The sequence below is a fragment of the Lolium perenne genome, chromosome 6, assembly GCF_019359855.2.
Source record: "Lolium perenne isolate Kyuss_39 chromosome 6, Kyuss_2.0, whole genome shotgun sequence".
Taxonomy (NCBI): Eukaryota; Viridiplantae; Streptophyta; class Magnoliopsida; order Poales; family Poaceae; genus Lolium; species Lolium perenne.
In genome coordinates, this window is record NC_067249.2 from 90,665,591 (window position 1) to 90,690,638 (window position 25,048).

General features: G+C 45.1%; 2 protein-coding genes and 1 long non-coding RNA gene across 3 annotated transcripts; all 3 read left to right on the forward strand.

The window, feature by feature from the left end:
• Positions 1 to 350: 350 nt before the first annotated feature.
• LOC139832453 (uncharacterized) lies at positions 351 to 2,668 on the forward strand. The gene is made up of 2 exons (XM_071822220.1): positions 351 to 912; positions 2,604 to 2,668. Exons 1-2 carry the CDS (start codon positions 351 to 353, stop codon positions 2,666 to 2,668), a joined length of 627 nt encoding a protein of 208 aa, XP_071678321.1.
• A 3,101-nt stretch (positions 2,669 to 5,769) lies between these two features.
• On the forward strand, positions 5,770 to 6,170 carry LOC127320954 (uncharacterized). Its single transcript, XR_007863695.1, has 3 exons — positions 5,770 to 5,850; positions 5,959 to 6,024; positions 6,111 to 6,170. It is a non-coding gene; the product is annotated as an uncharacterized lncRNA (long non-coding RNA).
• Positions 6,171 to 6,269: 99 nt separating this feature from the next.
• On the forward strand, positions 6,270 to 9,260 carry LOC127320953 (protein FAR1-RELATED SEQUENCE 5-like). Its single transcript, XM_051350017.2, has 3 exons — positions 6,270 to 6,330; positions 6,432 to 6,482; positions 6,574 to 9,260. Exons 1-3 carry the CDS (start codon positions 6,274 to 6,276, stop codon positions 9,139 to 9,141), a joined length of 2,676 nt encoding a protein of 891 aa, XP_051205977.1. The 5' UTR covers positions 6,270 to 6,273; the 3' UTR covers positions 9,142 to 9,260.
• The last annotated feature ends 15,788 nt before the right edge of the window (positions 9,261 to 25,048 follow it).

The following is a 25,048-nucleotide window of genomic DNA, read 5'->3' on the forward strand; positions in this document are numbered from 1 at the left end:
CCTATGACATGGTCGTAGCTAACACCCTCTTTAGGAAGAGAGAATCCCATCTAGTGACGTTCAGTAGTGGTCTACACTCTAGCTAGATTGATTTTGTCCTCTCTAGAAGAGAAGACAGACGCGCCTGCATTGATTGTAAGGTGATACCTGGAGAGAGTGTTGTCCCTCAACATAAGCTGGTGGTTGCTGACTTTCGCTTTAGGATCCGTGTCCAGCGGGGTAAGCGCGCCAAAGTCGCTAGAACAAAGTGGTGGAAGCTCAAGGGTGAGGCATCCCAGGCTTTCAGGGAGAGGGTTATTAAGGAGGGCCCTTGGGAGGAAGGAGGCGATGCAAACATGATGTGGACGAGTATGGCGACCTGCTTGCGGAAGGTCGCTGTAGAGGAGTTTGGGGTGACTAAGGGAAGTAGAAGGGAAGCTAAGGATACCTGGTGGTGGAACGATGAGGTCCAGAAGGTTATTAGGGAGAAAAAGGACTGTTTCAGATGCCTATATCTGGACAGGAGTGCAGCTAACATGGAGAAGTACAGAGTGGCGAAGAAGGCTGCAAAGCGGGCGGTGAGTGAAGCAAGGGGTCGGGCGTATGAGGACCTCTACCAACGTTTAAACACGAAGGAAGGCGAAAGGGACATCTATAAGATGGCCAAGTTTAGGGAGAGGAAGACGAGGGATGTCAACGAAGTCATATGCATCAAGGACGAAGATGATCAGCTTCTTGTGAAGGATGATGCGATCAAGCGTAGATGGCAGGAGTACTTTGACAACCTTTACAATGGAGAGGCTGAGAGCTCTACCATTGAGCTAGACGACTCCTTTGATGATACCAGCATGTGCTTTGTGCGACGTATCCAGGAGTCTGAGGTTAAGGAGGCGTTAAGGAGGATGAAAGGCGGCAAGGCGATGGGTCCTGATGGTATCCCCATCGAGGCGTGGAGAGGCCTTGGAGACGTAGCGATAGTTTGGCTAACTAAGCTTTTCAACCTCATTTTTCGGTCAAACAAGATGCCCGAAGAATGGAGGCGGAGTATTTCAGTACCAATCTTCAAGAACAAGGGGATGTTCAAAGTTGTACTAATTACCGTGGAATCAAGCTGATGAGCCATACTATGAAGCTATAGGAGAGAGTCATTGAGCACCGCTTAAGAAGGTTGACAAGCGTGACCAAAAACCAATTTAGTTTCATGCCTGGGAGGTCTACCATGGAAGCCATCTTCTTGGTACGACAGCTGATGGAGAGATACAGGGAGCAAAAGAAGGACCTTCATATGGTGTTCATTGATTTGGAGAAGGCCTATGATAAGATACCTCGGAATGTCATGTGGTGGACCTTGGAGAAACACAAAGTCCCAATAAAGTACATTACCCTCATCGAGGATATGTATGATAATGTTGTGACAAGTGTTCGAACAAGCGATGGCGACACTGATGACTTTCCAATTAGAATAGGGCTACACCAAGGGTCAGCTTTGAGCTCTTATCTTTTTGATTTGGTGATGGATGAGGTCACAAGGGATATACAAGGAGACATCCCATGGTGTATGCTCTTTGCGGATGATGTGGTGCTAGTCGATGATAGCCGAATGAGGGTTAATAGAAAGTTAGAGTTGTGGAGGCGAACTCTCGAGTCGAAAGGTTTTAGGCTTAGTAGAACTAAAACTGAATACATGAGGTGCAGTTTCAGTTCTACTAGGCACGAGGAGGGAGAGGTTAGCCTTGATGGGCAGGTGGTACCGGAGAGAGACACTTTTCGATATTTGGGGTCCATGTTGCAGAAGGATGGCGATATCGATGAAGATGTGGGCCACCGAATCAAGGCTGGTTGGATGAAGTGGCGCCAAGCTTCTGGCGTACTCTGTGACAAGAGAGTGCCACAAAAGTTAAAAGGCAGGTTTTATAGGACAGCTATCCGACCTGCGATGTTGTATGGCGCTGAGTGTTGGCCAACAAAGAGACGACATATCCAACAGTTAAGTGTAGCAGAGATGCGCATGTTGAGATGGATATGTGGCCACACAAGAAAGGATCGGGTACGGAACGACGATATACATGAGAGAGTTGGGGTAGCACCGATTGAAGAGAAGCTAGTCCAACATCGTCTCAGATGGTTTGGACATATCCAACGGAGGCCTCCGGAAGCGCCAGTGCATAGCGGACGGATAAAGCGTGATGAGAATGTTAAGAGGGGTCGTGGTAGACCAAACTTGACATGTGAGGATCCGTTAAGAGAGACCTGAAGGTTTGGAATATCGACAAAGATTTAGCCATGGATAGGGGTGCGTGGAAGTTAGCTATCCACGTTCCGGAACCATGACTTGGCTTCGAGATCTTATGGGTTTCAACTCTAGCCTACCCCAACTTGTTTGGGACTGAAAGACTTGGTTGTTGTTGTTGTTGTTATCATAGGGCGAACTAGGAGCTGGTGTCAGCGGGTGGTGACCCTAGGGCTTGATCCTTCATCGATCCGCATCACAATTTCTCTTTTGGTTTGCTGGCTATTAGTGCGACGTGTTTAGCAGCTGATCGCGTAGATGCACGATGAATTTGGTTGTTTAGCATTTGCATAATATCACGTAAAACTACATAAAACCCTGGTTTACCATTCAGTTTGTAGATTTCATGTGGTTGCCCACAAGGAATTATGCGGCTATGCCGCACCAATACATGACTAGAAGGACCTTGCGCGTCTTGCCGCGCCATCCTCTGATTTTCTCGTTTAAATTTTCCGTATCATATGTACTACATATGTTCAAGATTATAAAGCCCGATCGAAGATTAATTTGATAAGACCAAGAAAATCCATAACTCACCTCATTAATTATTACATGGCCAATAGTTTCATATGCATGAGATGAGAGAGAGAAAAAAACATCTTTAGAGGAGATATAACAATAAATGAGATAGTTCTTATAATTTCTAACCATTTAAAAAAGCTCTTATGGATTATAATCCAAAAGAGATGAAGTACACCCTTTGCTTGAATCGTGTGATATTAGATAGATGTGTAGGCATAACCTCGCTAATCGGTCACCACTCCCATCGACGATGTATTACACCAAACTGAACTAGGAATGTTATACAAAGCTAAACCATCGCGAGGGAGGGAGGAAGCTCCTGCTCCGGCACAAGCACCGACGACACCGCGGAGAACGACAACTTCAACTTCAGCGATGATGACGGTGGTGACGGCGCAGACAACGTGAACTACAGGGGATTCTATTGTTAGTGTGGTTTTCTTATGTTTTAAGTTTATGTTTGTACAAAATTCTCTACAAAGCTCAATGAAATTCAGCGTCTTTTTAAGTTCACAATTTTTTTCTCAACTGTATGGGACGCATCTTATGGGATGGCCAGTAGTACCTCCATATGTATACTACGCGTCTTTTTAAGTTCACCAATTTCAGTAAAATTCGATTGTCCTGATTGTTTGGGGCTTCCCTCAATGTCCGAATGAAGACCTTGCGCCGGTTCACGCCCTCCTTCTCCGCTTGGTCTTATTCTGCATGAATAAGGTTTGCTCGTCGGGCACGTCTTGCGGGAAGGCTTAGCGCCACGCTTCCATGGTGTGTCCGTCCACCTCCGTGACGGACAGGCGGCGCTGCTCGGCGGTGATGATGTCCGCGGCCCCCGCCTCCTCGACCGACTCGCAGTCGTAGAAGTTCATGTCGTGGCGGGGGCGTCTGAACCGCCACGTCATAGGCGTGCGTGGCCTCCTACACCGCGGTGAACGTCCCGAGGATGATGCGCCCTCCGGCGGCGTGGATCTTCACGTAGAACATTCCCACCGATAGGGGGATGACGACGCGGTACCCAGACTGGTTGTGGTGGCGCGAAGGCATGGCGAAGCGGCGGGCAATAGGATGGACGTCTGGCAGTTCGGAGCCGTGTTTGTTATAGCGCGCGCTAGATGCGACGCGCTAAATATCCGACACACAGGAATTTTTTTTAGCGCGTGCGGTTTTGGCGTGGCTGCTGGAGCCATTCTCCCCTAGCACGCTAAATTGCGATTTTTACCACGGATCACAATATAGGTCAGTCTTGGAGTTTCTCTTAGAGAGCTGCTTACCTATATCAGGCTCCATCAAGCCCTCTTTCCCAAAGCAGAGTTTTGTTCTCTCCATGGTAGCTGCAAAGTGCAAATAAGCACCAGACAGGCAGACAATGGTTTGCTCTTGGTGCCCTTTCTGGCTTTCTTATGCAAAGCACCAAGTTAAACGATCGACTGTATATATTAAGGGAGTCTCTAATGCCCAATCGACTGGGATTTATCTTAGCGCTCAGTCACCTTACGTCATGTTGTTTTTCCTTGCTGGATCGTTGTACGTTGTCTAATGTCTTTGTTTTTGGTGAAGCCCACCAAGTCCAGCAGCTCTGAATTTGTGTTACCTTTGTAATTTGTCTTCCTATTCTTGTTGGGCTTTTGACCACATTAAGCCCAACAGACCAGCAGAAATCAACTTGCATAGCACGTAAAAACACTCCCATTACGTAAACAAGGGGCCAGGAAGTGAACAGAAATTACAACTCAATCAGCCCCACGCAAAAATCTGCTCTCTCCCCAGATTGTGGAAACTTTGCTCGATCCTCAAAACAAAGCGACGAGGAAGAAAGGGAGTATTCGGGAGGATGCAGATCTAAGAAAGAAAGAAGGCATAGTTCTTCCCCTCCACTCCTTCTCTTCTCAGCAAAGAAAGATAAATGGAATCTGGACAAGGCACTTACCATGGTAAGCTCCCTCATCTCCTTGTACAATCTGGATGCTTAATTCTCCATTAACTCTCTCCACCCCAACAATTTTGTCCTGTTGACCTTGTAATTCAAAAGCATACCTTTAAATCAAAAACGAACTACTGTGTTTCAAAAGGAAGACTGGTAGAAAAGAGTGAAAATAAAGATGGAATTTTGTGCTCCAAAATTGTAGTGAACCGAGCTGCTACTAGTTGGATCATGCAAACCCCTTCACTTCCTACCTAGACGATAGAACAGTTACTCAGGTCAAAGTTCAGAACAAACAGTCAAAATAACATCAAAGTTTAACAAGACAAACAGAAGTGCGTGAGATACCTTCTTGGCACGCTCCTCTCTTTCTGAATTTTCTTTCTTCTTCGAGTCCTTGTCGGATCCCTGTACCAGGAGGTTGGGTGAAAATTAGCATCGATATACAACCACATGCAGAAGGAAGACTGCCACATGTATAACTTACCAGCTTGATAAATACTTCATCAACATCCTTCTTGTCCACCTCAACTTTCTTCTCCTCAGCCTTTAGTGCGAGCAAACCTTTCCGCTTCTCCTCCAGTACTTTCTCATATTCCTCCAAAGTCATCTCCTGTATAATAGTTGTCGAGTATATGTTATTTCAATGGCTGAGTTAACAAAACTCGGATAATGGCTTTCACATCAGCAATTTGCACTCATCAAGCACACAACAGGTAAAAAAGTGTGAAAATAAAGATGGTGTGAGCATAGCTACTTATAGCATTGTAGGGTATGGACCTGGCTTGAAGCCAAGTTTTCAAGAGTATCCTTCATTGCTTAACTTGACAATACTGCAAACCTGTTCATGCTAAGCTACAAGTCTGCAACACATCACAGACATGGCTACCGGCCCATACAATCCCTTCCTTGTCAAGTAATGGTGTCCCAAAACCAGGAAAATTTGAACAACACTTTGCTCGGATCAATCAATTTCTTGACAATTGACACTAGACTAGACTAGAGCAACGGCAGCGGCGCCGTTTGAGGCTACTTATTGTTACTTAGACACACTCTGCTTATTGTTTCTACTGATGAGATCCTGCTGTTTCTTTTATCAGATTCGAATGCAGATCCAAATTATGTAATAGGAACCCAGGTATTACTAGCAGTTGCAAAAACTAGTATCAGATTTACCAAAGATAATTAATAACATTATGAAACTAATCCAGATTGTTGTATTTACATGAAACTGCTATAACTGTAGATTCCTAAGTACCTGTATGATGGAGGAAGCAGCAGCAAGCACCATACTGGTGACTGCATGAGTGAGGTACACATTTCACATCATAGTAGATACATATTAGTCTCGCAACTTCTATACTACATTGTGTTGCTCATCATAATCTTTGTTTATAGGTTCTTGATCAAGTGAGATATGACTACATGACAAACCCCAATGCCCAAGGAGAGGATGTAAGTAACTATTCTAAATTATACATTATAGTTTTGTAATTTCGAGAAGATCAATACTAAAATGAACACAAATAATGACTTCACAAAAAATTGCAGATCACAAGGCATGGGCATGTCATTTACAGAATTGTTGATGTCTACTCAAATTCCATTAACATCTCAGGTATTTCAGCGTCAAAGTTAAATGTAAATGTTTTTAAATAATAGAATTAATGATTGTCTGATGTAAAATTGACTTTGTATCTGAATTTTGCAATAATGCAGGACTATTTACAAAGAAATGTCAATACAATGGTAGAGCCTATGGGAGCAGAGGTATAACAAAAAATAGCGATTTTGCTTGATGTATTACCAAAACAGAGATCTGCAAAAAAGTGAAATTTACAGAAAAATACTTTTTATGCAGAACAAGACATTTATGATAACGGGAAGGTATGCAAGTTCACAGTCAATGCTACTGGATGTCGAAGAAGAAGAAGAAGATCGTCCAGTACAGTTTGGTGATACAGATGAGGAAGAACATGATGATCAAACAGGCTTTCATAATGAGAATGCACATGATGACAGCGAAGACAAATTTTACAATTGGCAGTTTGATGACAACAGTTACAAAGATGAGACAGCAGGAGGCAAAGATCAACATGTTCCAGACCAAGATAACAACTCAGACTCGGACAACGATGGTACTTACAGCAAACAAAACAAAGATAATAACTCAGACTTGGACAATGATGGTACTTACAACAAACAAGAAGGTGAAGAAGCAGTTGATATGGACATGCCTGACGGAGTAGAACAGCTCACTCCTCAAGATATCCGCATTTTTCTCGAGAATGAGAGTGTTACTGCAGCAGTAAAAGCAAGTCAAGAAGTTGCTGGCCATCATGCTCTGCACTTAAACATGTCTTTTAATACTGATGATGAAGCATACAATTTCTACAATGAATATGCTTCAATATGTGGATTTTCAGTGAGAAAAGCTGGAAACTACAAGGACAAGAGGAAAACTTTCACATGCAACAAGTTTGGAAAAGTAGTAGAGGATGACGTCTTGGAGGACAGAAAGAAGAAGAATCAAGAGAGAAAAATTGCAAAAGCAGGATCAGGACCTCCACCTAGAACAAGAAAAAGAAGAAGGAATGTCAACCCTGTTACAGGATGTAAAGCAAAATTGGTTGTTACGAAGAAAAATGACAAGTGGTTTGTGACTAACATAGAATTGCATCATAACCATGAGCTATCTCCTCCAGAAGAGACCAAGTTTCTACCATCTCACAGACACATGACAGATCAAGAGAAGCTGTTCATTCGCACTTTCACTTCTGTGAAGCTGCCAACTAGAAAGATAATGGCAATACTGACATACTTAAGAGGCGGGAAGCCAAAAAATGTTCCATACAACAAGAAGTATGTGAGCAATGTTATGACTGCTATGAGACTAGAAGATAACAGAAATGATATGATGAAGGTCCTTGCTTATTTCAGGAAGAGACAAGAAGAGGACCCTAGGTTCTACTATAACTTTGACCTGGGAGAGGGAAATAAGGTGAAATGCATACTTTGGTCAGATGGATTTTCTCGACAGATGTATGATTTATATGGTGATTGTTTGAGCTTCGACACAACATACAAGACTAACAAGTATAACCTTCCATTCGCTCCTTTTGTGGGCGTGACAGGACATGGACACAATTGCTTGTTTGCTTGTGCAATAATAAATACTGAACAAGCTGATACCTTTGAGTGGCTTTTCAGAGAATTTCTTGCTTGTATGGGAGGGAAACATCCCATGACAATAATCACCGATCAAGATGCTGGAATGGGAAAAGCAATACCTTTAGTTTTCCCAAACAGTTGTCACAGAAACTGCTTTTTCCATATCAAGAGAAAATCAGAAGAAAAGTGCGGAGGAAGTTTTGGAAGAATACCAAACCTACATGCAGATTTCTCTGATATTCTACGAAACTCGCAAACAATTTCTGAATTCGAGCAGTTGTGGCCAGAAATGATAGACAGATACAATGTAGGTCACCTCAAGTACTTGGGAATTATGTGGAAAAATAGAGATAAATTTGTGCCTGTGTACTACAAGCATAACTTTTTACCATTCATTCATTCCACTGCTAGAAGCAAAGGCACTAATGCAATCTTCAAGGACAATGTGGGATCTACATATAGTGTCATCAGTTTCTTGGGAGAGTACCAGAAAATATCAGAAAATATTGAAGAATTGGAAAGAGAGCAAGATTCGGTAACAAGAACAACAGATCCTGACTATTGGGTGGGCACTGAGCTTGAACTTCAAGCTGGCCGAATGTACAACCGTAAGATTTTCTATAGGTTTCAAAAGCAAATCAAGTTCACAACGAAATTGCATATTCAAGAGATTGAAAAGTTTGTGAGATATGAGGTCTACAAGACACCGATGCTTCAGCTGCAAGAATTCAGGTCGAGGAGATACCTTGTTTCAGTAAACCTTGCACAACAAGATTTTGCCTGCATATGCTGCAAATTCGACAAGGATGGAATAGTATGTGCACACATACTAAGGGTCCTTGTGCATTTTAACATTTCGGAGCTACCTGAAAAATACTACATCAACCGGTGGAAGCCAAAATATAGAAAAATAAGAAGGGAAAACCAGGTCATGCCAAATGATGAAACAACAAGCAACAAACATCTTAGATATTGTGTTCTATCTCGAAAATTGAACAACATTGCTTCTGAAGGATCTATCAGTGATCGAAAATACTCATTTGTGCTGGAGGAAATAAAGAAGATGGAAGACAGACTTGATGAGATGACTAGAGAACATGACATTGAAGAAATTCAGAAAAAACAGCAAGGCAAACAGCCTGCTGAAATCCATTTTGAACCGCATAAAGATGGTTTCCCTGACTTCCTACAAGATCCCGATGTTGTACCATCAAAAGGCCGCCCGGAAAGTTCAAAAAGGCAAAAAAACATTTATTGAAGAGCTACTTTCCACAAACCAAATAACTTGCAGCCACTGTGGCTCTCATGCACACTACATAGCAACATGCACTTTCAAACACCTACCAAAGAGTTCTTTTGAGAACAAAGAGAGAAAGAAGAAGAAGAATACTGTTGGTATGTGTGATTGTTTTAATATTCCATTAATCTTTGTGTACATAAAGGTTGTGCTTACAAAAGTAATTGCATTTTCCATTAATTGTTTGATCTTCACTTTTTCCTACAGGTAAAGCTGATGCTATGAACTCGTCAAAGAAGCCGAACCAGAGAAAAAGCCAAGCGAAGAAGACGGGAAAGACCAAAAGCCCATGCCTATGATTATTTTTTGAATCCAAGTCATGAAGAATGTTCAGCAGTGCCATGAACTATGACCGCTTCCTTGTACTAATAAGTTTGATCATTATGTAATTTATACAAAGTACCATGTAATTTAAAGTGAGATACAAACATTTCTATCTACAGTAGTGAGATTATTTTATTATCATGCTCTATGAATTCTGAGTTGAGTATACTTTGCAAACTATTTCATAACATAGATATTATACAAAAAAATATAAGCACGAAAATGAACTTCTTTAGAAACTATAAGTGGGGGTACCTGATATTTAGATAAGACACAAGGACTCTTCCTGTTTACTTAGCTGATTAGATATCTGAAGCCTACAAAAACAACATTTGAAGTTATAAGTCATCCAAACACGTGTCACGAAGCAAAAATTGTGGTTGACTAAAAGGAAAGGAGGAAAACGGAAAGAGAATTGAAGCCCGGAAAAATTTAGTGTACCTTACAAAACCGTAGAGTGGGTATACTGTTGACAAAATACACTGTCGACAAGGAAATGGCATAAAATTGACCAAAGAAGGGGAAGCACTAGTGTGGAAAAATATCTGCACTTGGACAGGTATACTTGGACAGGTATGAAGAAGAAGAAAATACTATAGAGTGAATAACAAATAAAAGAAGATGCAAAACATAATCCAATAATCTGTGGTCACACAACCATCTTTAGCCTTTGGGAAAATGATACGCAAACAATATCTGTCACTTGCCATTACAAAACATAAAAAGGAAAAAATAAAAGACAACTAGCTATAATCCTTGTTCATGTCTTTCATTTGGCGGCATCTTCATGATGAATTTTCATTGCAAACTTGATTTCAAATTAATGCTTTCATCCGAGCCTTTGATCATCTTCGGAGCTATTAAAACCAAAAATACAAAAAAAAATGTTAGCTACAAAACAATGTTTGCATCTTACAAAAATAGAATGATCTTAATACTGTATGTACCTTTTAAAACCAGAAGCTAAGAATTTTGCTTCATACTCAACATTGTGATCACTCATGAGAATGTCATGTGCGTATTTAACACGAAATGCAGGGATATCCAAGTGAGAAAACATGCACTGAGCAGGATTTCTAGCACAAAAATGTTCCAGGTACTTCATGCTAAATATTCCACAATCATTACTACAGAGAGAAAATAAAAATAATGTAAGAAAATCATTGTTAAAACTAGAATCTATTTAAAATATAAATTGAAAAGAAAGACAATAGACACAAAGCGTAATACACATACCCATTCTTCTGTTTTGGAACATTAGGATATGCTATCCCATAAGTTTGAAAATTCATATTCCTAAGACCCGCCTCGTTCCATGTGTTTTTGAAGTTCTTAACCTGAGTACAGAAAATAATTTTTTGTTATAAAACACAACAAAAATTATTTCACGAAAGGGGAAGATATAAAACACAACAATAGATAAGTCATATTACCAGCAACTTTGAAACCTTCTTTTGATAACTACTCTCTTGACTATAGAAAGAATCAAGGAATATGAAATTGCGGTACTTGATGTCAACCATGAAAACAAACCAGTGTTCATCAAATAAAGAAGGGAAGTACAACTATAAAAACAAAAACAAATAATAGTATTGAGTTATTCTTAATTCGAAAGTATTGCATGAAAAAAACAAAATAAAAGAAAGTAGAGACAAAAGAAACAGTACGCCATGAGACAAGTGTAAGGCTCTAGCTTTGTTTGACAATATGAATGACTCAATTGTTCTCTGCTTCCATATGATCCTTGTTTCTTCGTTTTTCCATTTCTCTAGGAGATAATCCTATCATAGGAAGAACACAGAAATAAAAAATACTTTCGTATGGTTAACAGAATTTATCTAAACCAGTATAACTGACAAAAAAGCTCTTACAGAAGTAGTGTTGAAGAAAAAATGTTTGTTTCTTTTTCTTGGATGATTATCCCAACAATTTTCGAAAAAAGGCATTCATTAACCAAGCTTCGACCCAACCATTAACTTTCATTGAGGACCCCAATTGTAGCATGGATACTCTAATGTTATCAATGTTGATTGCCCAAGACCTGATAAAGAAATCAAGCATTAGGAATACAAAAAGTTAATTTGTGTGGTTTAAAAACTATTATAAGAAAGACAACACACAATTTGTGTGGTTCAATGTCACACAGAGTTGTAACAGCTTCCCAAATGTTCATCTCAATAGGCTGTAATGGCACCCTTGGGCTTGGGTCGACATCAAACGGTGAACAAATATACTTGCTCCTTTGAGGTATTCTTTGTGGTAGAACATTTTGTTTTCCGAACCGTGAGCTTGAACTTCCAAGTGACAGACTTGTATTGTACAACTCTTCTGCTTCATTGTTCATCATGTTACATTTGTCTCTGAAAGATTTGTCTCCAAGAATCTGAACCTCTCGTGATGAATCCTATTTTTTAAAATAAGAAAATAAACATTACTAATTCATATATAAAGCAACACTACACTGGCAGAAAAGACCAAAACATATAGAACTACATATAATCATCGCTACACTGGAATAATTAGCACTAACACAAAAACTACCATGTTAAAATATTTCACTTGCAACATTACTTCTATGAGTAGAAGTGTATTATTTCACTTGCAAGTTGAGTTGCGACTGAGTTTGCGACTCTAAATAAATTTACACACCTAATAAAATTTAAATTGTAACTAGCACATATGGGATAAGTTGATTTGCAACTACCAAAAAGTATTAGGTCACTTGCAACTGCAGTTGCAACTCATGCAACCGTTTACTTTGAGTTGCATCACAACTTGCAACTGACTGAACCAATAAAGCACAAGTAGTTTTGCAGAAAAAGGACCCCAGCATGAACTCAACTAGCAATGTAGCAGGTGATGGTTCGATCAATTGCAACTTGATATGCAACTTATCCCTTACTTTGAGTTACAGAAAACAACTTGCAAGTGACTAAACCCAAACTAAAAAAAGTGCACCCCCAGTTGCAACTGAGATTGTAAGTAGCACATATGGTCACTTGAAACTGCCATTGAAACAGATGCAGGATATGATGATTATTCGTATGCACCAATTAGCATACGATGATTCAGACAGTTGCAACATATTAGATCACTTGGGTTTGCAGGATGAAAACCTCTGTTGCAACTTGATATGCAATTCATATGGAACATATTAGGTCCCTTACTTTGAGTTCCAACACAACTTGCAAGTGACTAGCCCTAAAAAAGAAAACAACCCCCCAGTTTCGACTCAACTTGCAACTATTAGCTTACTAGATCAGTACCAGCCTGTCCCACATGTCATCGTTCCACAAGGATGCGAGCACTTCCGCACTCTGCTGCTTCCCCATTTCTCTCTCTCTCTGCCCGTGTGCGAAGCTTAACTGCACTCACTCACTGACACATGCAGGGGCAGGAAGGTGCCTGACTGCCGCTACCTGGGTCTCGCCGTCTCCGCCTCTCCGGCGGCGCATTCCGAGATCTCGACTCATCAGTTCAAGTTGCAACTACCCCATATAAAAAAAATCAATACAGAAATAAGATCCTAAAAATAAAGCACTGCACTAGCATACGATGATTCAGACAGTTGCAACTTGAGTTGCAACTGGCAACATATTAGATTACTTGGGTTTTGCATGATGAAAACCTCTGTTGCAACTTGATATGCAATTCATATGCAACATATTAGGTCCCTCACTTTGAGTTACAATACAACTTGCAAGTGACTACCCTAAAAAATAAAACAACCCCCAGTTTCGACTCGACTTGCAACTGGTAGCTTACTAGTTGCAAGTTCCACAAGGATGCGAGCACTTCCGCACTATGCTGCTTCCCCATTTCTCTCTCTCTCTCTGCCCGTGTGCCAAGCTTAACTTGAAATAGGCACAGTTGCATTCCAAGTTGCAACTAGCAGCATAAAAATTATGATCATTTGGTCAGTTACAAGTTTACTCGCAACTGGCAGCATTGTAGGTCAGTTACGCATATTGTTGAAACTTTTTAGTGTGATAGGTACCCCCCTCTGAACCGACCACCAAGTTGCAACTCAAGTTGAAAGTGGTGCAGTTGCAACTCAAGTTGCAACTGGCAGCATAAAATTTGAGTTACGACATAACTTGTAACCGCACAAACCACAAGTTTAATCTTAAAGTTTTGAACAGGATTGGAAACTAGCATATCCCGAGTTTTGAATGGATGAGTTCTAACAAAACAAAGTGAAATATATGATACGCTATATTAGCAGAATAAGGATATCAATTATTATGCTACAAGCAAACCATTTCTATGCACTTACACTGGAAATCTTGTTCAACATTTCCCTAACAGGGGTCTTGTCCCTTGAACTTGAACCATTACAACCATCATAAATTCCTTCAAAAAGCCTACGTCCAACAATTTGATATCGATTGTTGTCATGCATTCTTGCTGGTGTTGTTTGACCTGAAGAGCCAACTTGATTCATGTAATCTTGGCTTTGATTTAGTGCTTCTGGAGATACCTATACTCAAAAAACAAAAAACAATTACAAAAAAATGGAGCACAAAATAATCTTGAGAACTAAGAAGAAGAAAAAACTTACAAGATCAATAAACTCATGTTGTCCTTTGAATGGCCATTGAGGGGAATTAGTAAGTCCAGTAACACTTGGTTCCTTCTGAGCACAATGGATGCTAGAGCTACTTTCAAGAACATTATCCTTCTGTTGAAAACATGCCAATAAATTACTAAGAACATATTGGCGCAAAATGAAAATCATTTAGTTTAAAGAATGGACATACATCTTTTCCTGTATCAATAGTATTTCCATTATTTGGAGCGGAAGGAGTTGTTGTTTCCTTATTGGCGGACGAGTTGATGGAAAATTTCTTGCAGTTCACAATATTCCACTGTCCATTTTCGCAACAATAAGAGAAAAATAATTAAAATTAGATAACACTTCTCATTAATGATTGATATAATAACTTACAATAAAAATCAATTAAAAAAAAGGAATATTACCTCAACCTGCATGTTATATGTGTAGTCGTCCATACCAATAGGACGAAAAAGTTCTGGCTCTTCGATTGTTTTTCCATTATCATCCTCGTTTTCGACCAATCTAAAAGATGGTACGTTGTAGTCTTTGAAGAAATACTTGTGTCTTGCCACTTCTAGATACTCACCTTTGTTGACTGGGATTGTGCATTTAGCTTCACCTGTATTACAAATATGAGAAATGACTACAACCATTAAAAAAATAAGCAGTCATAATTAGAGAAAAAAGAACACAAGTAAAATCACAGTACCATTATTGTTCATATTGGGTGGATTCATAACTAGTGTGCTGGGAGCAACAATTCCAGAGTGCATGCTATGCTTTGAACTCTGCTGCAAGTGTTTTAGGAAATGAAAGAGAGTTACAAAAATGCTTTCATTATTTTATTTAACTTATACAAAAACTGAAAAAGAAAAGCAGTTCGAATTAGTATAAATTAAGCTGAGGTAATAAAGATTCTAGAAATTAACCATAGTTAAACAACTAATAAACTTTAAAAAGAAAAAAGCATACACCAAAAATGTAAGATGACATCTCAATTTAATGACCGAAAAAGCAAAAAACTATGAAGAACTATTTAAAATCTATATTGTTTCTGCAATAACCTGATCAGTGCTTGGAGCGTTGAATCCATGGAAGCCTTCATTATCATCTTCAATGAAGTTTGTATTCAGATCCATTTTCATTGATTTTACTTTATTACATTCTTTTGAACAAACATCATCACCATCTTTTCCATTGTGTGAGAAATTATTTACTGGAAGCATGTATGCAAGACTTGCTGAATGCACAGGTTGGGAGGATATATTTGCAATTCCTTGTACATCCTTCTATAAAAATACATAAAACAAGTACACGTCAAAAACAGATAAAAAACAATTCTAATAAAAATACAAGTCAAGTTTCTGTAAAAAAGTTGTTTTCTGCTATTACCTCAATAATTGGTGCAAGGATAGTTCTCTCATCGTTCTTCATTTCTGTTTCAGAATTAGTAGACTTCTGTGAAGCAGCTTCCACTTCTATGCGTCTCCTTTTTCTATGAAATAAAGCACCATCTATTTGTGGGGTGTGGGGTGGGGGGACATGATAAAGAAATTAAGTTATTATCATTGACACATGGATTCATATGAAACCCATTATTAACAAAAACAAAATGATAGAAGTAATACCATTGTTATCATGTTCTTCATCAGTAGATGGTAATTTGACAGTGCTCCGAGAATCAATGGCAGTCTTGTTGGTACCATCTTCGGGATATGATAAAGAAATCAAGTTATTATCATTGACACATGGATTCATATGAAACCCATTATTAACAAAAGAAAATGATAGAAGTAGTACCATTGCAATCATGTTCTTCATCAGTAGATGGTAATTTGACAGTGCTCCGAGAATCAATGGCAGTCTTGTTGGAACCGTCTTCGGGATATGATAAAGAAATCAAGTTATTATCATTGACACATGGATTCATATGAAACCCATTATTAACAAAAGAAAATGATAGAAGTAGTACCATTGCGATGTTCTTCATCACTAGATGGTAATTTGACAGTGCTCCGAGAATCAATGGTAGTCTTGTTTGAACCGTCTTCAGAACAACTTAGCTTCAAAGTATCTTGGGATCCAATGTTGTTCGAAGCAAAAGCTTGAACAACATGCACAACAAGCTCTTGAGCTTTCATGCAAAATTTATCATCTTCATCTTTCATGATACTTACGAATGATTTAGATATATCTTCCTTCAACTAAACAAAACAAAACGTTACAATGAAAGAAAAGAAGTGACATATTAAAATGATGAGGCATTTATGTACCTTATTGTCAACCAGATGACCTAGGGCTTCATACATTGACTGCTTCATAATGGCATCACACCTAACTTGTTCATACTGCTTGTTTCTGTCTCTTGAGTAACAGGTTTCAGATATATCCCTTATCTGCAGAATGATATTACTACATTACTACTGATAAAACAACAGAAAAAGTATGATGCAAACTCATACATAAAAAAAAGCAGAAAAGTAAAACGACGCTGGAAACGATATCATAGTTACCACTTACAGGGTATGCACCATATTTCCCATTAGTGCCTATGAACATATCACTAAACACCTTAATTAAGTTGCCTTTCCAAACTCTTATCCTTGGTAGAGTTGAAGGTATTTCAATAGGACTGAAATCAACAAAATCAAGACAACGAACCTGAAAAAGAACCAAAATGAAGAAGTTACTAGTGTTTCGTTACAACAGGAGGAATCGAAGACAGCAAAAACAAAAGTAGGATGCAGAAGAATATGTGTACCGCTAAATGGTAGATAGAACCTCCAAGAGTTTGGTTTAGACGTCTTCCATGTAATGGCTCATTCAAATACTTTCTGATGTAAATCATCATCCACTCATGAATATATTTTGACCAGTTGCGATCTTTAATTTTATTCACAACTACTAGAGCTCCCATATACTTTGTACTGATCTTAGTATTAGAATTTGGACAGAGGAGAGTTCCTAAACAAAATGCCATGAAACAACGGCAAAAAACATCATCAGGCAGAACTACATCAGACATAATTTTCTCACCAAAGAATCATATAGGAGGGACATCAATAAGGCCGAATAGAGCAAGAAATGCTGCTTTTCCTAATTCTTCATCACTGTCAACAGCCAAATCACCAGCAGGAGTTCCAAAAGTATCTGACACTGACTGAGGAGACAATTTGATAGATTTGGAGCCAAGTTGAATAACTTCTTCACCGGGCAAGACATTATTAGCAACCCACTGCACAAATGACCTCGGAATACAACAATCATCAAGATGAAGATGAATCACCTCACTGAAACCCATCCAATTCACAAGATCCACATAGCGAGTATTAGAATGAACTTTCTTCAGCACTTTATGCAAGTATGACACACTGCATCGGCTATAAGCTTTCAATTCATTATCAGCTTCACTCCCATTTACTTCAGATATAGCTATATTTGACCTCTACCAAAAATAGTAACAGCAGAGAATAAGAAATTGAAAGAACAATAAAATGGCTTCAATAAAAACACAAGACAAAAAGCAACGAATTGATAGTTTGTCACACTCAGCATGAATTGCACTAAAATTCCAATCACAACAATTTTACATAAAAGCTGCCAATAGCACAACGATCCGACAATGAAAAGATACAGAGCAATAACAGTTAATCAACTGATAAGAATATAAACTAGATGCAGCGGGGCTACAAGTCGAACACCGTTAAAAGCTTTCGCTCCTTTCATCACCTCTTCATCGGTTGCCCTTTCTCACAGCAGATTTGCATGAGATACTATCCTGGCTACACATGTCCTGCAGGCCACCGCAGGACGACGCATCCCTAAACGCATGATGGACGCACGACACCAGCCTTATAATCTCCTGAGACAAATCATCTTCAGTCAGGTATTGGTACTGATTGTTATCATATCCTGAAATTTTTTCATGAGCTGCATCATCGGTATAATATCCATCAGGACCAAAATCCATTTGTAAATCAGCATCCATGGCCAGTGACTTTGTTCTTGGTATGCTCTGTTTGCAAAAAAGGAAGCACATAACTTGAGAAACATTTAGCAAAATAAATCAATACAAAAATAAGATCCTAAAAATAAGCACTCCATTACAATTGTTATCCATTTGTAAAATCAGTAGTAAGGATCATCATTTAGCGAACAACTGAGTGTCACAATGAGCATTACAACTGAAACCTCACTAAAAATAATTACAGAGTAAAATTGATCCTTACCGCACAGTCACACTATTTGATCCCAAAAAAAGACTAACAGTACCAATTCTTTATGTTAATCCTTGATTCTAAGCTGAAGCAAAATCGTTAACATATACACAAAATGAAACACAACAAATTACCACCTAGGTTTTCATGCCAGAAACAGAGGAATGCCTAATGGTACCAAATAACCATAAACAAATATCTTGTTTGGAACAAAATCTTACAACGATCTGTGTACTACCTAGAAACAAACAGTAAACAAAAATAAATCAAAAGAGCCTACAGAATATGAAAACCTAAATCATCTAGTGCATATCACACGGGAGACCAAAACGAGTGCATAAGTAGCGGGATCTATCCATGAGCCTCTCTTACTGCTCGAAGAACAACTAGAACCGACAAATTCCTATAGGAAGATGCTTGAGAAATTGAGAAATCTACCTTGCCGGTTCGATTAAATCAGACCAAGAAGGACTAATAGCCAGGCCGGATTCTGCCCAACGCCGGCGAAATGATGATCCCCAACACCAGCGGCGACGCTCACCGCCCTCCAACGCAGGCGGCGACGCTAACCGCCCTCCAACGCCCGCGGCGACGCTCACCGCCCTCCAACGCCCGCGGCGACGCTAACCGCCCTCCAACGCCGCCGCGGACGCTCACCGCCTTCCAACACCGCCGCCGACGCTCACCGCCTTCCAACGCCGCCGCCGACGGCGACGCTCCCCTCTCCGACAGCGGCCACGCCTAGCCCCGTCCGCCACAACAGCTTTCGTTTGAACAGGAAGAAGGGGAACCAGGAGGGGAGAGGGGAATGTGACGATAACGCTACGGCCACAACAGATACAAACTACAAACAGACACCGACATGTGGGCCCCACAAACCGCACCGACAAAAAAAACTGCCAACCAACCCACACATCGGCCAGTAAAACAACCAGGCCCAACAAAGTACACCGCGGGCCGCTCAAACCAAAAATAAACGGGCCTACACATGACAGCACATACAAAGGAGACACGAATCTTAAAACACATACGAATCAACGGACAAAGACGTGACTAGGCGCTAACATAAATCCCAGCTAGCTGGGATCTAGCAATTCCGATATATTAAACCCAGCCTTTTCAAGTACTCCTAGGATGCTGGGATCGGCAGCACTTTTGTTTACCGACGGCACTAGCTACAACGATCCAAGTTTCGCATTGGACCCTTTTATTGTCCTTCTCCTTACTCTGACGAGTACTGCAAGTCTGCAAGTTATTGCTGCTTATTATACAACATCTACTACTCCAGAATCGGCTGTGGATTAGACTGGATTATAATTAATTAAAAGCTTCTCGTGACACGCCGAGCAGATGTTGATTGACCTAGCGCTGACGAAGGCCCTGATGTGCGCCAGCGTCTCCTGCGTCCGCGGCTAGGCCAGGTGGTAGTTGTAGAGCACCTGGACGTTGTCGTTCCCGACGCCGTCGTACATGGCCTGCTCCGCGCTCTTCCCGCGCACTGCACAGCTCGTGCCTCCGACACGCACACCAGCACGGGCGGCAGCGGCTTGCACCACGGATGGTGGTGGCCTGCACCGGCGGCCGGGGAGCGCCATGCGCCAGCAGCTGTCTAAGGTGGACAAGTTCAGCGCTGATTGCGACAGCTGCGGAGCGTCTTCTCGAACGCCGTGCGGGTCTTGCCGCTGAAGAACGGCTGAATCATGGGCTCATGGCTCCCTTGGAGGAGCACGGGGCCAGACCGCCAGAGCGCCAAGCCGCCAAGCTGACCCTCGTCGAGCCACGCAGCGATGTGGAACGCGATGGTGGCGCCCGCGCTGTCGCCCGTCAGGAACACGTGGTCGAACAACCAGGCGACCTTGCCGGAGGTACTGCTGTTCCTGCCGTACGTCACCTGCTGCCGCAGCCGCCGCACCACTGCGATCCTGTCGTCGAACACGACCAGGACGCGGTTCACGTTCGCGAGGAGTCGACGGAAATCACGGCGCAGCCCGCCCGCGCGGGAAGCTGGGCCGGAACTCGTGGTAGAAGCTCCAGGCCGTGAAGCCGACGCAGAAGCCATCACCGTGAAAGTACACCACCACGGGAACCTTCCCAGCTGCGGCGGCCGGAGCGTACAGCCGTGCCCACACACCTGTGGTGCGGTCGACGACCACGTCGCGCTTGGACGGCTCCTCGCCATGGCCGTCGAACCCCACGTGCAGGGGATATCGGGGATCGCATGGAGGGGCTTCACGTTCCTCCGTGACCGCCGGCGTTCTTGCCGACCTGCTGCCAGAAGCTCATGCAAATTAAGACCAAACAGACATACAGGTGAGAAAACGAAAACGCCAAAACCAGTGTAGGGCCCGCGATAACGACAGGCAAAACGCTCACATGGGCTTCCAACCCTGGGAGCTTAGAGCATCCCCACTCGTTGGCGCTCCCCACGTCCAAATCCGGCGAAATTTTCGTCCGGATTGGAGGAAGATTTGGCGTAGTTTCCCAGCCGCGTGCCCAGGCGAAGACGACGATGCGAGTTTAAAAAACGGAAACTTGATAAACTTCGGCTAAATTCGGGCGAATATAGACTAAATTTAATGATATTTAGGCTAAAACGGGCGGAGTTCATACATAGAGGCCGAATTCGACTATATTTCGAATTTGGCTAGGGGAATTCAAATGCTAATTCTAAAACACGGCGCTCTACATGCCCAAACGGCGGTAGAACACCGTGTAGTCGTCGCCGCCGTCGTCGGAGCCGTCGTCCACGACCTTCGGCACCTTCGGCGGCGCGCGGCCGGCGCCGCCGCTGGCCGGCGTCTCCCCACCCCGGGGATGGCTTGTACCATTCGTCGTCCGAGGACTCGAGGTCGACGACGGGGACAACGACGCCGGATGGAGGCGTCGCAGACGGCGGTAGCGCGCGGCGTCGTCGCCGGCGGTTGGAGCGGCGCGGCGGCGAGTCGGCGTGCGGCGGCCGTGTCCAGCAGCCGCCGCCGCTGCTCCTCCTCCTCGCGCTCCCGGGGCCTTGCTCGGACCACGCAAGGGTGGCGTCCTCGGGAGGGCGTTGCCGGCGGGCACCAGGTCGTTGAGCGACCTGGCGATCGCCTCCGCCACGGCGGCGTCCTCCGCGCGCTTCGCCTCCTCCTCGGCGAGCCTGTTTGCGGCGGCGGCCGCGGCGTCCTCCTTTTTCGGCGCCTTCCTCTTCCGCCCTGGCTGGGAGGGTTGGTCGCGGATGACGAGGGCGCCGCTGCTGCGCCCTCTGGTCGGCGGCGGAGACGCCGGCTCCTTCTTGACGCGCACCGGCGTCGAAGGCGACGTCGCCTCCTCCCTCTTCACCGGCGCGAAGGATGACCTCGGCGCCGATCCGGAAGACGACGAACTGGCAGCCATGCGCCGTGGCTGCCAGACGTTTCCCCGGCGGCGGCTCGCCGATGCCCTCGATGAAGGGGGCATCGTGAGCACCGGGAAGTTTCCCGCCCTCGATGTGCGCGAGGATGTTCGCCAGTGTCCTTTCCGGCGCGCTCCACCAACGTCGGCGGCCCGCGGCGTTGTTGCGCGGAGGCGGAGGCGGCGGGCCGTCGTAGGAGGCGAGCTCCCGCTCCCACTGCCGCAGGAAGTACGAGTTCCACGCCGTGTAGTTGTCGGGGTGGTGGCGTGGCTCGGCGCGTTCCTCGTCCGTCAAGGTCATCCGCGCCTCCTCGATGGCGACGTCGAGGGCGTGGCCCCGAGGCGGCGGCGGGATTGGTACGCCGCCAGCACTAAGCCGCCACCCGCCGCCGGGAGGCCTCGTGTCCGGCGGGCAGGGGTACCCCGCCTGGTGGAGGAGGTGCCCCTCCCACGCGTGGAGCGACCGGCGGGGGAAGCCGTTGTTGGCTGCGCCGTCGTCGTCGTAGAACGCCATCGAGAGAGTAGAGGAAGAGTGGAGGGAGAGTGGAACACGGGGTACGCCTCGCGGCGAGCGGACCGGCGTATATAGGCGCGGCTGGCGCGGGTGATTAATGACGCGTGGAATGCGACGCGTCCGCGGCGAGCTGACCGGCGGCAGCCTTTAGTGCGCGCGGAAGACGATGCGTGCGCGGAAGACGACGACATTAACTCGCCGCGTGGCCGGCGAATGCAGACCGGCGGCAGGCTTTTACAGCGCGCGGAAGACGATGCGATGAGGACGACGATCGGTTTCTCTCGCCGACAAGTTGGGGCCACCAGACGCGCGGGAAGTTTCCTCGGTGTTTCCCGCGCTTTCCTTTCGTCCGGACTCCCCGAGCGCTCCCCGGGGGGCCGGGGATGGCGTGGGATCGCCGGATGAATTTAGGCCCAAATCCGGACGAAAACGAGGAACCGGGGGCGCGACTGGGCCGAATTACGCCGTCCGGATGGAAAAAACGCTCGCCGGGGGCCTCGTCGGGGGCACGAGGAGAGCATCTCCACTCGTCCGCCCGAACAGCCCCCCGGCGAGCCATTTTTACATCCGGACGACGAAAAATGGCCCAGCCGCGCCCCCGGTTCCTCGTTTTTCCCCGGATTTGGGCTTTCATCCATCCGGCGAGCCCACGCCAACCCCGGCCTACCGGCGAGCGCTCGGGGACTCCGGACGAAGCGAAAGCGCGCGAAATGGCCAGAAATCTCTCCCGCGCTTTCATTTCATCTTCGCCGCGGAGGTGGCCCCCGACTGGTTAGCGACACGCGCATCGTCTTCCGCGCACGCATCGTCTTCCGCGCGCAGTAAAGGCTGCCACCGGTCAGCTCGCCGCGGACGCGTCGCATTCCACACGGCATTAATCCCCCGCGCCAGCCGCGCCTATATTGGCCGCTCCGCTCGCCGCGACGCGTACCCCTGCTCTCATCTCCCTCCACTCTCCGTCCACAATCCCGATGGCGTTCTCCGACGACGACGGCGCAGCCAACAATGGCTTCCCCCGCTGCTCGCTCCACGCGTGGGAGGGGCACCTCCTCCACCAGGCGGGGTACCCCTGCCCGCCGGACACGAGGCCTCCCGGCGGCGGGTGGCGGCTAAGTCATGGCGGCGTACCAATCCCGCCGCCGCCTCGGGGCCACGCCCTCGACGCCGCCATCGAGGAGGCGCGGATGACCATGACGGATGAGGAGCGCGCCGACCCGCGCCACCACCCCGACAACTACACGCGGTGGGACTCCTACTTCCTCCGGCGGTGGGAGCGGGAGCTGGCGGCCTACGACAGCCCGCCGCCTCCGCGCAAAAACGCCGCGGGCCGCCGACGTTGGTGGAGCGCGCCGGAAAGGACGCTGGCGAACGTCCTCGCGCACATCGAGGGCGGAAACTTCCCAGTGCTCACGATGCCCCCTACATCGAGGGCATCGGCGAGCCGCCGCCGGGGAAACGTCTGGCAGCCACGGCGCATGGCTGCCAGCTCGTTGTCTTCCGGATCGGCGCCGAGGCCATCCTTGGCGCCGGTGAAGAAGGAGGCGACGTCTCCGTCGACGCCGACGCGCGTCAAGAAGGAGCCGGCGTCTCCGCCGCCGACCAGAGGGCGCAGCAGCGGCGCCCTCGTCATCCGCGACCAACCCTCCTCCCCGCAGCGTGGGCGGAAGAGGAAGGCGGCGAAGAAGGAGGACGCCGCGGCCGCCACCAACGCCACCGCAAACAGGCTCGCCGAGGAGGAGGCGAAGCGCGCGGAGGACGCCGCCGTGGCGGAGGCGATCGCCAGGTCGCTCAAGGACCTGGTGCCCGCCGTCAACGCCCTCCCCGAGGACGCCGCCCTGGAGTGGTCGAGGCGCGACTGGGAGCGCGAGGAGGCGGAGCAGCAGCGGCGGCCGATGGACCTGGCCGCCGCACGCCAACTCGCCGCCCGCGCCGCTCCAACCGCCGCCGCCGACGTCGCGCGCTACCGCCGTGCGGTGACCCAGCATACCACTGCATGTTGTAGTATACAAGTCGTTGATATGATCTTTGCGAAGGGACTTCTTCACATTTTGCCATATCCCTCAGAGTGGTACAACAGAAACATTGCAGGTCATAACACTCCATACTTTATTACACACATTGTCTTAACAAGTTGGTATTCTCACAGGTCCTATGAGAACACCCTAAGATACTACTTAAGTACGATTACAACTCATAACAAATATAAAGAGCTCAACAACTTATTTAGGTAAGTTCTATGTTGCTCGGCTCTATGATGCTAGGGTATGTCACTACTCCTCCACCTCCGTGTCATCTGATCCATAGACTATCCCATAGTCTACTCCTTCCACTCCGCCGGTAAGATCAGGTTCTTCGTAGACCAGCTCGTAACTTCCTTCTGGTGCTCCATCGTTGATGGCCTCCACTTCCGGATCACAGTCTAGCAAGGGTGTCGAAAGAAAGTGAGTACAGGGGTACTCAGCAAGTTCTAAAAGAGTAAAAAGGTGTTTGATGCACTAGCTATGACCATTGATCAGGAAATCGCAGGTCAATGCATGTTTTGAAATCATTTCTTCAAAAGGTTGCTTTTATTATGAAAACTATGCCCGTCAGTCTTCACAGGTTGACTAGAACTTCGTGGAGTTCCTTTCCTGCCGCGTTCGTAGTTCCCTTCCCGGAACAAGGAGTGACAGTCACAATTTGATACACTCTGCAGAGGTGCGTTACTTTTCCCACAAGAGATCTCACCCTTTTTGCCATCCGCAGGGACTTGCCCCCGTTCACACTTCCTTTGGTGTGAGGCCAGGTATAAAGATCCAAGCCCACACCGCCTTCTCCGCGACTGCAAACCCACCCTTTTGTCCAACCGTACACCTCCAGTAGACTTCCCCCGATAATACGGCTTTA

What these genes read in the sequence shown, in the direction of transcription:
- LOC139832453 (XM_071822220.1), top strand. Translation starts at nt 351, where the DNA reads ATGGCGACCTGCTTGCGGAAGGTCGCTGTAGAGGAGTTTGGGGTGACT. An exon ending in CAAGGCGATGGGTCCTGATG is followed by an intron (nt 913 to 2,603) that starts GTATCCCCATCG and finishes TTTACCATTCAG; the next exon opens with TTTGTAGATTTCATGTGGTT.
- LOC127320953 (XM_051350017.2), top strand. Translation starts at nt 6,274, where the DNA reads ATGGGCATGTCATTTACAGAATTGTTGATGTCTACTCAAATTCCATTA. An exon ending in AAATTCCATTAACATCTCAG is followed by an intron (nt 6,331 to 6,431) that starts GTATTTCAGCGT and finishes GCAATAATGCAG; the next exon opens with GACTATTTACAAAGAAATGT. An exon ending in TAGAGCCTATGGGAGCAGAG is followed by an intron (nt 6,483 to 6,573) that starts GTATAACAAAAA and finishes CTTTTTATGCAG; the next exon opens with AACAAGACATTTATGATAAC.